Here is a 16,256-nt window from a genome sequence, read left to right as displayed (position 1 = left end):
CCAGATTGTACATGCACTAAGTATTTATATACATGCTACTTATTGAAGTAAACTATCTCTCTACTAAATATTTAATGCACTCTCGTAAGCACTAATGGTTGATTTAATATGCTATTGGAACAAATAACCATCTAGTAAAAGCTTTTGATATAATATTATTGATGAATAACATATTGTATCTGAAATTATCCCTTTTTTCTAATTTATTTTCGATTTTTATTAGTTTTCATTATTTCACTAATATAACTTGTACACTTACTTCACGGGCATTTATGGAAACAAAATTTCTTCTATTTCCTGAAAACGCTTTTTTATGTTCACTTTTGACATCATGGGCTGATTTTGTTACAAAATCCTAAACCTTAAGGAAGGTTTGTGATATTTTTGAAACCACAGGGGAGAAGAGTAAGACTATCAGAAATCTCAGGGGAGGTTTCTAAAATTATCCCATAACAATTTTAGTCTCTGTCAGTAAAACTTTCTTAAAATTTGAGAAAAAGTACTGTTGTACCAAATTTGCCCTCATTGTATGTAGAAGCAGTAACAAGTCATCATTTACTTATCAGGCAGAACTATAACTTGGTAGTTTTGGAGTTACAGCTGACTTCTTCCAGGGCTTAATAATTCTAGCAAAACTGATTCTGTCATTACATCTAATGACGAGTGCAAAAAAACAGCCCTCAAGGTTTAGGCCAAGAAGCTTGTAGAGCCAGGTAGGTCGCTTCTCAATGGCCGCAATGGATGTTCATGTTGCATCATTTATTCTCCTCAAACCCTTTTTGAAATGGCCATCACGTTGAAGTTGAGTGAATCTGGGTTTTTCTCAATCATCTTCTGAATAACTTTAGCTGCATCATGCAACCAGCTGCTTGAAGAGGAAGAACCATGTGAAACTGGTCCGGACCTCCATCCATCAAGCTCATAAAGTTGTCCATTCACACATGTGAAACAAATAAAGTGGGTGTCAGAATGAGCAACTTCCATTTCTCTATCATTTTCAAGGAATGCTGCATATTCCTCTAGGTTCATTTTTGCCGTAGTTTTAAAGAACTTGTCCAGGTACGAGCCCAATTGTTCCACAGGCATTTCCGACAGTTTGTTTCATAAAGTATATTCCAGCACTAGGATCCTTGATCAAGCTGTCTTCTTTTATTCTTGCGTCTTCAGTCTGTGGCGTGATGGGATACAGGAACAGCGCACAGCAAGCACAGGCTTTGGAACCATTTCCAAAAGTTCTTCATCCAATCCAAAAATAGCTCATTTTCATGCCTCTTGAACATTTCAAAAACAACTTCTTCAGTGTTCACATCCATAGTTTCACCACTTCTTGGACTAACAAATCTCAAACGTAACAGATAATTAAAATTCCTAGGAACTTCATGAAGTGCTCTTCATAAACATCATTAAGAAGCACCATGTAAGAATACTCATCTGGATCCACATTGGGAATTCTAATTTTCTTCCCTTTGTAGTGACGAATAATGTCATGGACAACTACACTCGGCATCCTGTTTTCACACTTTCAAGCATTAGAATTGCATATAATGATTAATTCCAGCTTAATGATGCTCATTGTCCATTGCAAAGTCAGAGAATGAGAGATTTTTCTCTTTGTAGTGAAGAATAATGTCATGGACAACTACACTGGGCATCCTGTTTTCACACTTTCAAGCATTAGAATTTCATATAATGATTAATTCCAGCTTAGTGACGCTCATTGTCCATTACAAAGTCAGAGAACGAGAAATTTTTCTTGCATGAACAGAAAATAAAGCTGTTCAATTAAAAATGCAAGGTCCAGTTGACTAAGGCCCTAATCAATGATCAAACATTTTTATTTCTACTAAAATCTCAGCACAAATTCTTCAGATCATCAACAATGAACTATTATACAGTACAGTGTAGGAGCAGATTTCACTATTAGTCTATGTCCAGAACACTTGCTCCCAAAAACATCAAGCACACCACATGCATGTCAAAATCAACCACAATAGACATAACCTCTGATTCATCTTCATTAGACAATGAACACCCACAAATAAGGATTATCCCTTTAGCCTACTTTTACAAGCAATCTAACACCTCTATCTTGGCCACATGCTACTGTGAGGAGTTTCAATGATAATATAAAAATATTAAGATGATCAACAAGATACGGTACTTAAAAAACTGCTAAATAAGTTCAATAAGTTAAAACAATTTGATTTTTTATCTGTAGTGATGTTGATGGAGCTGAAATAGCTATATATCATGCATTTTTTTTGCTCGGATTCTTCACCGGATGAAGGATCACCAACTAGAGGAAGCTTTGGTTTCTTGAGGCCATTCCTTTCAAAAGTAGTTTGGCTTCTCTTAGTATTGTGTAACCAATTGGCAACTCAAGTTCTTATACCACCCGCAAATGGCGCCAAGAAGCCTTTTAAAAAATTTTAATTGATGCAATTTCATTTTCTCATTTTTCTAATGGCAGAAAATGTACAAATTTTTCAGGGCAATTTAGTCATTTGGAAGCTATTGATGGTGACATTTGGTCATATCCATGTGAAAAGGAGCGGAGTGTAATTTTTAATATTAGAGGCTATTTAAGTGTAATTATCAGAAACCTTGAGGGAGGTTTCTGAAATTATCCCTTTATTTATATATCACCTCACGAACTGGTTTAAACCAAACACATCCCATATAAAACAAAGGGATAATTTTAGAAACCTCCCCTGAGGTTCTTGACAATTTCACTCGCCTCCCTTGAAGTTTATAAAATTACACAAACTTCCCTTGAGGTTAAAGTTTTGATAACAAAGTTAGTTCAATTAGAAAAAGTAACATTAAAAAAATACTTTAAACAGAGAGATAAAACTTTTATTTCATAAATACCCCTTATGAATGTATATAAGTAATATTAGTAAAAGAATAAAAATAATTAAAAGTCAGAAATAATTAATACACACATTTAACCACTCAAAAAATTCATATTTAATAAATCAGACAACATAAATAAACAACAAAACTACACTAATGATTACAAGATTCAGCAAAACAGACTAATCATCTTTTTTAACATGATGTTTACTATGATTCTTGAATAGAAAATTTTTTAAATTTTGTCTTTTTTCCCCCTCATTTCTCTATTATTCCCATGAAATTACTTTACAATTATCTCCTTTATTTTCATAAAATTACTTTACAATTGTCGCAATTTTAAGAGTTTCAAAGAAAATTGGAAGGAAGGAAAAAAAAGACAAAATCTGAAAATTTTTCTCTTCAAAATCGTGAGAATCATAGCAAACATCATGTTAAAAGAAATGATTGATCTGTTTTGTTGAATCTTGTAATCATTGGTGTAGTTTTGTTACTTATTTGTGTTGTTTAATTTATTAAATGTGAACTTTTTGAGTGATTAAATGTGTGTATTAATTGTTTTTAAATTTTAATTATTTTTATTCTTTTACAAATACGACTTATATACATGCATAAGAGGTATTTAAGAAATAAAAGTTTCATCTTTCTCCTTAAAATACTTTTTTAATGTTACTTTTTATAATTAGACTAAATTTATTATTAAAATCTTAACCCTAAATTTTACAAAATTAAGAGGAGGCTAGTGAAATTATCAGAAACCTCAGGAGAGGTTTCTGAAATTATCCCTAAAACAAAATACCAAAACAAACTCTCCCTATTACGCTATTTCTAATGTACACTACTCATCTAGCCCTTAGTGTAAAAATTTTGCCAACTGCTATATTTGACCCTTTCGACACTAAATAAGGACTCGTGTTCCTAAACTTTCTTCCTGAAATGTATCGCTTCATATTACATTTTATTTGAGGGCATCGTTCATTATTTGCCGATTATGTACGACAACTGTGCCTTGCAATTGAACCATCTAGGTTAAGCTAGGAAAAACTTTTATGAGAACTTGACTGCAAATAGCCCACTAGTAACTAAGTCATACAATCATTTAGTAGTTAATTTATAAGCTAGCTTAAAGAATAAAGGATATAGAAAATTAGTGGTATGTTTATAGCCAATTCTTATATTTTTTACGAATTCTATATAGGTTCCCCTTGTGGACAAAACCAAATAATTTTGGCAGGAGAAAACTCCCATACAATCACTATACCAAGTCAAGTTATGCCGTCAGACTAATTCATTACAAAAATTCTTAATGTCCGCAATGGTATTCGGAAATCAACAAGTACACTAACATGATTAAACCTTGATTTGATTTTCTTGAATGGATTGTTTCGCTTAAAAGTGGGGCACAACATATCACTAAGGGTTTTTCCCTTTGGCTAGGTAGCTTCTTGTTGACAGATGTCGAGCCTGTTCAATAATAATTACCTACTCAAAAAAAGTACAAATTTTGTATATAGCGGTGAGTAAGATCGAATCCACAGGAATTAGGGATAATTCGTTTCTTCTAAAGTTCAACGCATGGGGGATTTTTGAAAAATATAAAATAACTAATTAACTAACTAATGAAACAACTAATAGAAATAAACAAGAATTAATCAATAACCAATACGACTCTAGCCAAAGGTGCAATTTTTCATACACGGTCCATTCAACTGATCATCAATGCAAAGATAATTCAATTACTCATTAATAGATTGGTTATAGTTGTCATACACGCGATAAACAACCAGCCTTTCCTTTTTCCTTCGATAGTCAAGGTATGACCATTAACTATTTCCCTAACCAAGAAATAACCCTAGGTACGATCGTAGAATTTAATTTCTCGATTGCAATAAGAATTAGAAAAGGTCAACTCTAACCAACAAATACGCTACGAGGGTTCGTTTAAATTAGATCATACGTTTTCTTAACATTAAACCAATCACGCTAGTCGCCACTGCTATTAATCAATTGAACAATTACGGATTCAATCAATTAATCTGGCAGTAGATTATTAGGTTAATTCGAATATCGGGCTCTTGACATTCAAATAACAAAACAATCATAAGAAGTTAAACTAGGAAACGTACAAATACCAATGAATAAAAGAATTAAATAAAATAATCCGATCTCACGGATGTTTGGAATCGAATTTTTAAGTTAACCTTTGACTAGACGTAGAAAGTTAGTTCATCTGCATGGAGAAAATCCCATACAAAATTGCAGAAGCAATTATCAAAAACAAGCTATGTTCCCGTCATCCTCCTAGAAGGGACGGAAAAGAGGCCATAAACAAACGGAGGAACTGGACAAAAAAACTAAGAGCCGAAGCCGTCCGCTAATCTAAACAATCCAAGGAAAAACAAAAGCAAACGAGCCCCCGCGAATGTTCCTTTAGTTTCGTAATTCTAGTGCCAGTAAACTCCCTATTACTAGTCAACTACCAATCAGCAAAAGGAAAGGCAATCTACTTGTGGCACAATATGGAGCCCGATTTGTAGATCTTTTAGAAACTTTTTACGTGCGAAGCAATTTTCTCAAGAAAGTCTCCTTTTTAGCACTTGTGTATTCCACTTTCTGTAATCAGGGCCAAATACCAAATATAAGTATATGTTAATAATTAAAACAATATTTAGCAAAAACAAAGAAGAAAATTAACAATAAAATTACTAACAATTAACACCCTATCACTTGTATGCCTCTCTTATTGCTTAATTTGCGGGTTAAGCAAAAAGCTAGATTATTGGGTTTCACTCTCAAATTTGATCAATTTTATCAACAGTCATCCACGTTACCTTAATATCTTACATTGGGATACAATATAATGTTCCTTCATTCTATGACGTATAGATCTTTGACATATTTTGTAAAAGATATTGCTTTAGTACTTAAAAATGTTACATAATCAAAAAGCCTATAAAACTTCTTTGGAACTATTGGAAGTTTGACTTGTTCTTCCTTGTTTCTTTTCTTTCTTAAAATTGTTTGACTTGTTAAATCAACTTGGAATAAATATAATCGATCCTAGTCACTCCAAAGTCAGAATTAAAAATTAATACTTGGACTTATTGACGAGTATCGGACGCGAATCTATCTGCAAGTATAATGGATCCTAGTCAAGTTGGAACACCACTACACCAGCTACATACTAGAGGTCCAGAGTAGAGGGCCGTGCTTGTTTGGCTACCATTTCAATCATAAGAAAAGGAACAAAACACCAAGTTGGCCCCTAAACTATTTCACTAAAGCTAAAATAGTCCTTCAACTTTATTATTGAATCAATTTAGTCTCTCAACTATTTTAGAAAAGTTAAAATAGTCCTTAAATTTTATTATGAGCCAAATTTAGTTCCTCAATTATTTCACTTAAGCCAAAATAGTTCTTCAACTGTATTTGTGTGACAGTTTTGTCCTTATTTGGATGATTCATTCAATTTATGAACTCTGCGTTGACAATCAAGGACCAAATAAGAAATCAAGTTACCTATTTTGCCTTTAGTTGCCAGTGCAGAGAGTTGATAAATTAGGTAATCAACCAAATAAGGATCAAACTAGCTTCTTAAATATAGTTGAGGACTATTTTGGTTTAAGTAAAATAGTTGAGCGATTAAATTAGTTCATAATAAAGTTTAAGGACTATTTCGGCTTTGTCATAATAATTGAGGGACTAAATTGACTCACAATAAATTTTGAGGGTTATTTTGGCTTTAGAAAATAGATTAGGGACTAAATTGGTATTTTACACTAAAAAGAGTGAACAATTATGATGGGGCTCCTGATTAGTGACATGTCGCAGGATAAATTAATTGGATGGAGAAAAATGAAAAAGAAAAACAACAAATATCTACCCAGTGAGGGCCAATTTCAGGAGGGTCGTAACTGTGAATTGATGTTTCTTCTCTGTTTCATAAACTGCAGGAATTTTGTATAAAAATAGTTTCTAGATCATATAATGGGTATACTTAGGTAACAAACAGAATGCCCTTGTCGGGGTTTCTATCCCACATCGGTACTGGGGGGGTAATGGGTTGGGTAGTTAAGTGCCTTGGACGTCTTCAAGAGTTGCCGGCTTTTGAAGATTGTTCAAGGACTCCGCTTAGTTAACGACTTCTTACTTTCGTAAGAAAATGTTAGAAAGAAACTCTTTATGGGGCGTCTTCTGGGGTTGGTAAGGGTGCTCTTTAGTGTTCAATGCTGCCCTACTGGGCTTGCCCTTGTCGGGGTTTCTATCCCACATCGGTACTGGGGGGGTAATGGGTTGGGTAGTTAAGTGCCTTGGACGTCTTCAAGAGTTGCCGGCTTTTGAAGATTGTTCAAGGACTCCGCTTAGTTAACGACTTCTTACTTTCGTAAGAAAATGTTAGAAAGGTAACAAACAGAAGATAGAGAAGACCCCGTTGTGATTTTTCTATTATTTAGCTGAATGATGCCAAAAAAATTGGACCTAATAAAAAAATAATAACAATAATTAAACGCTTGTAGTATATTCTTTACTTCCTCAGAAGGAACTGCAATTGTGGACTTTGTACCAATTCCAGCCAACTGCTCCTGGGCCAACACTACGACCATTTCATCGGCAATCTGGCAAAGATTTTCCTATAAATAGTGATCAATCTATGCCAGGTTTCTCATCCTTCCCAAATTCAGTTTCCAATACATAAAATACCTTTTGCAAAAATGGGTTCCAAGACTCTTCTTTTCTTCTGCATTTTCTTGGCTATATTTCTCATGATTACCTCACAGGTGGCTGCCAGGGAATTGGCTGAGACTTCCCCGTCCGTTGACAATTGTAAGACATTTATTCTCTAATTAAATTTCATCCTTTTATTTATTTATTTTGTTTCTCCTAACTTCTCTTAATTTTATGTCTAAGTTTTTTGGGTTTATTGTAGTTTACTGTAGAAGTTTTTTAAAAAATTTTTGAAGTGTGTTTTTTTTTTATATATATATATTTCGAAGTGTATAGTTTAAAAATTTTGAGAAGTTTTTTAAGATTATTATAACTAAAATTTTTAAAAAACTTGGAACAGATAAACTTGGCAAAAAACTTGGCTTCCAAACAAGGTTATAAATGGGACCATAGAATTTCACATTTCTGATTACATAATAATCCCAGTTGGACATGCATGTAAGGGATTGAAGACTTGAAGATAAAATCACGTACACAAATTAGTTAAAAATTTTAGTATTTCAAATTGTGTGGAAGTGAACCCAAATGATTTTACGCGACGAAGTCATAACTAATCACACTAACTAACGTGCGTACCTTATCTTTTCCCATTGCAGCCAAGACTGTCGAGACGAATGGCGTAGAAGACTGGTATGGTGGAGGTGGCTATGGTGGTGGCTATGGTGGAGGCTATGGCGGAGGCTATGGTGGTGGCCGTGGTGGATATGGTGGTGGTGGATATTGCCGCTTTGGTTGTTGCGGGCGAAGTTATTATGGTGGGTGTTGTAGGTGCTGCTCATATCCTAGTCAGGCCGTGGATGCTGAGCCTCAGAATTAATACAGCTAGCTTCCAGCTATATCATGAATGTTTAAACAAGCTCATTGTGAATGTATGTGGTTTGTAGTGTGAAGTACAAAATAAGAGCTTGGTTAGTGTTTTGTGATATGCAGTCTATGTACTGCTTGCTAGTTCGATGTTTCAATTGTGTGAATGGGTAATAATTTGTTTTTCAACGGGGGCTTCTGATGTGGTGTCCAAATATTCTCATGCAATATGAAGTCTTTCAGTAATTTCCCACTGAAAAAGTGAGTAATGCTAGTACTATTTCAAAATGACAACTAAATCAAGGACATTTTCGGTTGGTTTTATTAGAAAAATATCAAAGATTAACAGAAATATAATGTTTAGAGTAATAGACATCTATAAATCATTGATGGTGTTCTAATATAATGACTCTTTAAAATCTGATACGAACTATTATCTTTTTCTTTTTTTTTTTTAAAACGAAAAGTCTGTTTTATTAATGGATCACCTCACCAACTGGTTTAAACAGAACACATCCCATATAAAAAAAAAAGTAAATTTTATATACATTGACAGTGTATATATTATTACTGTTGGATCCATGACACATATGCTAAAGTTAGAGTACAAATTCAAATTTTGTATAGTTATCATTAATTCAAATCTATACACTATCAGTGTAGAAAACATTAAGTTATAAAAAAAATACAAAAATAGACTCTCCCTATCTTAGATACTAATTGTTATCAATATAATAGTCTCCTATTAGGAAAGTGAATACTCTCACAATTTCTTATAATCTTAAACTTTTACCTTGTGCTTGTAATTTTGAAAATCATAACATTTGTTGTCCTATCTATTAATCAGTAACCATTGTCAAATTGCTCTCAATTTTATTTGTTTGCGGGTATTGTTCATTAACCAGTCTACTCCAAACATTTATGGAGACAGATAATTGATAAGTGACTAATCTGACCTATTTTTGAATGATATTTTATGTTATTTTTAGTCACTTTTGCAATACTATAGGAAGAAAATAGAACATTTTGGCTATAATTGGTGTAAAATGCTCTTAAGTGATTAAATGAGATTTTTGTCACTTTTACTTGCATTTTGCCCACAATTTGTATAGGAGTTAGAAATATATTTCATTTGGATGAAATGCAAGTTGACGGCTTTGATACGTCTTCATATTTCGGCTATAACTTGAGCTAAAATGATCGGATTGAGATGATTCTTGAACCATTTTTGAAGATAAGAGATAGAGCTACAAATCTTATGAAGACATCAAAATCCAGTTTGAAGGTTTTCCAGGTCAAAAAGCTGAATTACAGTAGCCAATTTCTATTAGTCTAAACTGAAACAAGGCATTAAGCAGTGAAGGGTATTTCCATCATTTTGCAGCCTACACAAGTCCAAATGAGATGATTCTTGATGCATTGGAAAGCTAACTCAAAGGGCTACAAGTTTCATGTTTTGGTCAAGAGTTAATTCAGCTTTTATCATTAAGAAAGGTTTAGTTGAAATTGATGCAAAATTCGAATGCCTTGAAGACTGAACAGAAATTGCAAGGATATGCAGGGGAGCAATCCGGCCGGATTATGGCCAGATTTTTGCCGGATTCTGATCAGAAATGGCTGCTCTCAACTTGCACAACTTGTTTCCTCCTCCAATAATTCACAACTATTAATGGACATATGACAACCACTTTGCAGCTGTAAAAGTGATGTTTGAAGCCTCATTTATTGACTAAATTCATCTATATATAGTCATGGACTTGCAAGATTCTAGAGAGTTTGGAGAGTGCAAGAAATACCACAAAAATGTAGTTCTTACATTTTCTTAGTAGTAGATTAGTATAGTATAGGATAGTTTAACTAGTAGTTCATCCTTTCTTGTTTATTAGCTAGGCAAAGATGAAGAAGGAGATGAAGATGGAGGATATGAACTCATGTGACAAGGGTTACATTTCCTTCCTAACTCTTTATCTTTTGTACTTGATTCTAAGTTTAGTTAATATACAAGTTATGGATTTATATGCTATTAAGTGTTTCTAAAGTTTATGTCTTGGGTTTGGTTGAACTTTCTATAATTGTTAGTGTTTATTATTTGGCTATTTGAATTTATTATTTTGAGTAAGTTATTTAGCACTTTAACTCTATAAATCATGATTAAATTGGTACCATTAATTGTGATTATCTAAATATGTTGTGTCTTCAATGAAAATTGAGATTTAACACTAGTTCAAGAAGTGCTAAACTTAGGGAGTACACTCACGAGAATAAAGATACACCTTTGTGGGTTTAGTGATTCATTTCATGTAATTTCATAGAAAGTAATTAACTTGTAGTTAATTTCATAACCACGAGAATAGGTATGGATTAGTTATAAGTATAGTTAATTCACTACGAGAGTAGGTTTCACATGTATAAGGAAATTACGCCATAGTTAGCCAAGATAGTAGTAATCAATTATCCAAAAATAGCATTTGCATGAGTAGTTAGGAATACCATAATTTAAGGAGGTTTCACTTGTTATTATCTTGCACAGTAATTGTCCAATCTTTCTCGTGGGATCGACCCAATATTTGTCCTAAACTACTAATTTGACCTGTATACTTGCAATCAAAACGGATATATTTCAAAATTAAACTTAAACTTATATTAAAAAAAACACTTCAATAATGACAAACTCAACCTCCTATGCACTTTGGTTGCATGAAATTTGACTAATAATAGAGTAAAAAAAATACAAAAGCCTTATTTGTATATCCGTCTATCAGTGAAAAGAAATAAAAATCCGAACATTTAATCTCTCCACACAAAAAATCAAGTGAAAAGCTCTAACCTAGTTTCTCGACCTAAACTCTCAACACCTATAGCTCGAATGTCAAAATTTAACTTTATAATTGTGTTAGAAGATAGAATTATTAGCCATTCACTACGAAAGATTGAACATTCATCTATTGCCAACAACACTAAAAAAGGTCGAGCCAGCATGATCTTCATTTATTTATTTATGTTACGGGGGAGGGGGTTTTTTTTTGAGGGCGGGGCTTAGATTGCAAAATAATGGTTTTTTTTTTTTTATGGAACAGTAGAGTTGAAAAATCAAATTTTTTATGAATACATATGAAGAAGGCCTTTAAGGCCATCTAGTTTCATAAACTTTAAATAATTAAATACACTAAATAATCTTAAAGAACATTACTTTGCTCTTTGCTGCAAGTTCTTTGCACGAATATGTCTCCAGATCATTCGTAATTTTATCATCAACAGACTTTTACTTCTTTTGTACTTCTTGAATTTTCATAGGTATTACCAATTTTGAAAGTTTTTGAAGTAACAGTTTCCTCTACTACATGCTTTTCCCTTTTCTTTTCCCTGGAGAAAAGTAGTTAGTTAACACTAAAAGGTAAATGCAGATTTTACAAATTTCTTGCTCTCAAGAAATTATGCCTAAAAGAATTTGTCAGCAACTATTATCTGATAATACTGTGAACAATTTTGCAACTGTTGTACCGAACACTATTATGTGCAATTTTTTTCTTTGCATAATTCTATTCTCTCACCAATAGAAAGAATCAAGAATCTATTCGTTATCTATAGCTTGAATTTATTCAATCAAATTAACTGAAATAAAAGCATAAAAAAAGCTGGCTAATATTTTGTAAATCAAAAGACAATAAACTTTGGTAAATGATATTTACACTCTAAAAAATTGCACCCACACAACACTTGCTTATATTTGTTAAAACTGATATAAAGAATCAAAACCTTTATTCACGCATAATTTGAATACCAAAAACATCCCCAAGAAAAATCTCAAAACCTATAATCTCTCACAGTTTGAATACCAAAACCTGTATTCGATCATTTTGCAATATTTGTGTGGAGACCACCACACTATTGATTACAAATTAAGTCAATGTATATATATGTAAGTACGCTGTAATGACTAGCTCAGCCATTAGAAAAGAATGAAATGCAGTCCATGCAGCCATGCGCAATCCATGCAATTCATGCAGTCCGTTGAGTTAGTTAGAGGGAATATTCTTGTAGTTAGTTTGTTAGTCTGTTATTGTCGAGTCAGCATGCATCCAAGACATCATTTGCATGCAGCTAGATATTATCTGAGTTGTATATAAGCATAAGGATCTGGAGGAGAAAGACACTTTTGGCATTTTGAATAAAATCTCAGTTTCTTCCTTCTCAAGTCTTCTTCTCTCTTCTCTTTTCTTTCCAGCTCTCATTACAGTGGTATCAGAGCTTTTGATCCTTGGATTCGGGAGCTTGATTCGCAGCCATGGCAGAAGGTACACGCCTCAAAACAATCGAGGAGCAGGTCCGGAAGCAGGAAGCTAAGTTGCAGACGTTCATGGAGTCTACCAGCGAGGCTCTGAAATCCATGGAGGAGAAAATGCTGGCCAACTCCACAGAGCTAAAGGCTCTCATAGCCGGCATTTTTGCGCAGATTGGAGGGAATAACAGGAGTCCACAGCAAGAACGAGGACTCCTAGCCACCCCTACAAGTTCCCTGCAAGGCAACTCCAGGCAAGGGCAGGGGCATCAGGAACGAGAGGAAAGAAATGCCTTCATCCCAGGGGTGCCCAAGCTAGAGTTTCCCAGGTTCACAGGAGAGCAGGTGAGGGATTGGATTCAGAAATGCGAGACTTTCTTCCATCTGTATGGCATATTGGATTCGCAGAAGATGCTAATTGCAAAAATGCACTTGGAAGGGAGGGCAAATGTCTGGTTTCAAAGTTTCAAAAAGGATAAGAGGATATTTGGATGGGAAGAGTTCAAGGAGGGAGTGAGTCGCAGATTTGGGGACCTAGGGGATGAGGATGGAGTCGAGGAATTCAACAAACTGCAGCAATCCTTCACAGTAATGGCTTATCAGGAGAAGTTTTGAGGAGTTGAGAGCCATAGAATTGCTCAAGAATCGGGGATTGAGTGAGAGTTATTTTGTTTCCAGTTATTTGAGTGGATTGCAGGAGGAGCTCAAGGCACTAGTCAAAATGCACAAACCTCAGACCCACAAGAAGCCTTCGAGGTTGCAAGATGGCAGGAAAAGGCACTGGAGGTGATTCTCAAGAAGAGCAAGGCATCTAACAGGTTCTATCCTCCTTCATAGATTAGTTCCAGTGAAGGAATGTCTATGCACAGACCACCTGTGGCCAAGGTAGCAACAGTTAGCGAGGGAGATTCTACGAAGCAAGGTAACGTTTCTCAACCATATAAAAGAATCACCCCCACTGAGTTTCAATACAGGAAGGACAACCATTTGTGCTTTAAATGTGGAGCAAAGTTTGGACCAGGTCATATGTGTAAGGACAAGGGGGTACACATGATTATTGCTACTGATCTAGAGGACAGGATAGATGAGGAAGAGGTGATAGAGTACATGGGTAGTGGGAACAAACAGGAGGTTGAATTATCCTTATATTCACTCACAGGGAATCTGCTCTCTAGCACCATCAAGTTGTTAGGGAAGGTTAGAGATTCTGAAATTTCTATTCTGTTAGATGGAGGCAGTTCTAATTGTTTCCTTAGGAAGTCTATTGCATAAAGGTAGCAGGAGCTTATCAGGCAACACAAACCTTTCAAGATTAGAATTGCTGATGGTCAGGAACTTTGTTGCAGTCAGTGGATACCCAATTTCCAATGGAGCATGCAAGGACAGAAATTTTGCCACAGTGTGTACTTGTTAGAGTTGGAGCCCTATGATCTGATCATAGGGGTGGACTGGATGAAAGCCTACAGCCCCCTAACATTCGATTTTAAGCAACTACAGGTCTCTTTCAGTAAGGATGGTGACATGGCGACGCTGCGAGGAGATGAAGGTACTGCAAACACCAGGATGACTAAGGGAGAGGTGGCCAAAAGACACATGAGGAAGAAACTCAAGCAAGCTGTGCAGGCCTACACGGTCAGTACAGCTCAGTCACAGGTAAACACCACTCCAAATATTCTAGAATCTTTGTTGATTGAGTTCTAGGATGTGTTTAGTGAGCCTAAACAATTACCCCCAAAGAGATCATTTGACCATCAAATCCCCTTGAAAGCTGATGCAAAACCATTCAAATTAGCTCCTTATAGATACCCCTATGTCCAGAAAACTGAGATAGAAAAACAAGTCAATGAGATGCTGCACAGTGGCATCATCCAACCTAGTCATAGCCTCTTCGCTTCACCTGTCCTTCTGGTAAAAAAGAAAGATAGTAGCTGGAGATTTTTCATAGACTACAGGCAACTTAACTCCCTAGCCACAAATTTCCAATTCCCATTATAGATGAACTTCATGGAGCTAAAGTCTTCTTCAAGATTGATCTGAGATCTGGTTACCACCAGATCTGCATGAACCCCTTGGACATTCCTAAGACGGCTTTCAAAACTCACTGTGGGCTCTATGAATTTCTAGTTATGCCATTTGGGTTTACCAATGCTCCAGCTACATTCCAAGCCCTCATGAACTCAGTGTTTGAACCTTTCCTCAGAAAATTTGTCTTGGTCTTTTTTGATGATATTCTTGTATATAGTCTAGACATGAACTCTCATATCCTCCACCTTAGACAGGTCTTGGAGACCTTAAGATCTCATACCTTTTTTGCCAAGCTCACTAAATGCTCTTTTGGACAAAATCAAATAGAATATTTGGGGCATGTTGTTACTGGTGAAGGAGTGAGTGCCGATCCTTCCAAGGTAGAATGCATGGTGAACTGGCTAGAACCGACTGATGTCAAGGCCTTAAGGGGGTTCTTGGGCTTGACTGGATATTACAAGAGGTTTGTCAAGAACTATGGATCCATAGCCAAGCCCCTCACTGATCTCTTAAAGGAGGATGGTTTTGTCTGGAACAAGGAAGCCAGTGCTGCATTTCATGAACTCAAATAGGCTATCAGTAACACCCCTGTGCTAACATTGCCAGACTTCTCAAAGCCTTTTGTGTTGGAGACAGACGCCAGCAATCAAGCTATTGGAGCTGTCATTATGCAGCAAGGACAACCTATTGCTTATATGAGTCAGACATTAGGTGCAAGAAATCAGGCTTTATCTATCTATGAAAAGGAGTTACTAGCCTTGATTGCTGCTGTTAACAAGTGGAGGCATTACGTACTGGGGTCTCACTTCATCATTAGGACTGATCATCACAGTCTAAAATACTTGCTGGAGCAGAAGATCTGGACTCCACTACAACAGAAATGGTTGACTAAACTGATGGGATATGATTATGAGACTCAGTTCAAGATGGGAAGGGAGAATGTAGTGGCAGATGCACTCTCTAGGAAGGGGGAGGACCCTCACGAACTCAGTGCCATATCCATGGTAAAGCCAGCATGGATCAATAACTTAGCTGAAAGATATGAGCAGGATCCTAAAGCTAAGGAGTTGCTCACTGCATTAGCCATCAATGACACAGAAAGGCTAGAATATTCCTACAATGGTGGGGTCATCAGGTACAAGGGGAGGATATATGTAGGGGACTCTACTTCACTCAGGCAACAACTCATTGCCTGCATGCACATGTCAGCAGTTGGAGGACACTCAGGAAACCTGGGTACCTACAAGAGAGCTAAGGCATATTTCTTCTGGCCAGGCATGAAAAGGGAGGTAGAAGACTTTGTACAGAGCTATGACATATGTAAGAGGAAAAAGGGAGAGAATTGTAAGCCCCCTGGGCTGTTATAGCCCCTACCCGTACCAGAACAAGCTTGGCAACACATATCCATGGATTTCATTGAAGGGCTCCCTAAATCTGAGGGGTGTGATACACTATTTGTAGTGGTCGACAGGTTCACAAAATTTGCACATTTCATCCCTTTAACAAGCCACTATACTGCTAAGAGTGTAGCGCAAGTGTTCTTTGATCAGATATTCAAACTGCATGG

General features: G+C 35.6%; 2 protein-coding genes and 1 pseudogene across 2 annotated transcripts; 2 read left to right on the top strand and 1 right to left on the bottom strand.

Annotated features, from left to right (window-relative positions):
• Positions 1 to 768: 768 nt before the first annotated feature.
• LOC113766057 lies at positions 769 to 1,507 on the bottom strand (annotated as a pseudogene).
• A 6,061-nt stretch (positions 1,508 to 7,568) lies between these two features.
• Positions 7,569 to 8,398, top strand: LOC113766056 (glycine-rich protein-like). Its single transcript, XM_027310282.1, has 2 exons — positions 7,569 to 7,680; positions 8,178 to 8,398. Exons 1-2 carry the CDS (start codon positions 7,569 to 7,571, stop codon positions 8,396 to 8,398), a joined length of 333 nt encoding a protein of 110 aa, XP_027166083.1.
• A 4,272-nt stretch (positions 8,399 to 12,670) lies between these two features.
• LOC113766055 (transposon Tf2-1 polyprotein) lies at positions 12,671 to 16,056 on the top strand. The gene is made up of 8 exons (XM_027310281.1): positions 12,671 to 13,252; positions 13,362 to 13,450; positions 13,534 to 13,795; positions 13,893 to 14,063; positions 14,162 to 14,317; positions 14,366 to 14,572; positions 14,692 to 15,235; positions 15,326 to 16,056. Exons 1-8 carry the CDS (start codon positions 12,671 to 12,673, stop codon positions 16,054 to 16,056), a joined length of 2,742 nt encoding a protein of 913 aa, XP_027166082.1.
• Positions 16,057 to 16,256: the final 200 nt, after the last annotated feature.

This window comes from Coffea eugenioides, chromosome 3 (genome assembly GCF_003713205.1).
Source record: "Coffea eugenioides isolate CCC68of chromosome 3, Ceug_1.0, whole genome shotgun sequence".
Taxonomy (NCBI): domain Eukaryota; kingdom Viridiplantae; phylum Streptophyta; class Magnoliopsida; order Gentianales; family Rubiaceae; genus Coffea; species Coffea eugenioides.
Note: the sequence above shows the minus strand (reverse complement) of the source record. Positions and strands in the feature narration are given on the sequence as shown.

Coding starts and splice junctions, on each gene's coding strand:
- LOC113766056 (XM_027310282.1), top strand. CDS start 7,569: ATGGGTTCCAAGACTCTTCTTTTCTTCTGCATTTTCTTGGCTATATTT. Junction 7,681..8,177: donor TTCCCCGTCCGTTGACAATT/GTAAGACATTTA, acceptor TTCCCATTGCAG/CCAAGACTGTCGAGACGAAT.
- LOC113766055 (XM_027310281.1), top strand. CDS start 12,671: ATGGCAGAAGGTACACGCCTCAAAACAATCGAGGAGCAGGTCCGGAAG. Junction 13,451..13,533: donor GGCAGGAAAAGGCACTGGAG/GTGATTCTCAAG, acceptor GTCTATGCACAG/ACCACCTGTGGCCAAGGTAG. Junction 15,236..15,325: donor TGTCTGGAACAAGGAAGCCA/GTGCTGCATTTC, acceptor TGTTGGAGACAG/ACGCCAGCAATCAAGCTATT.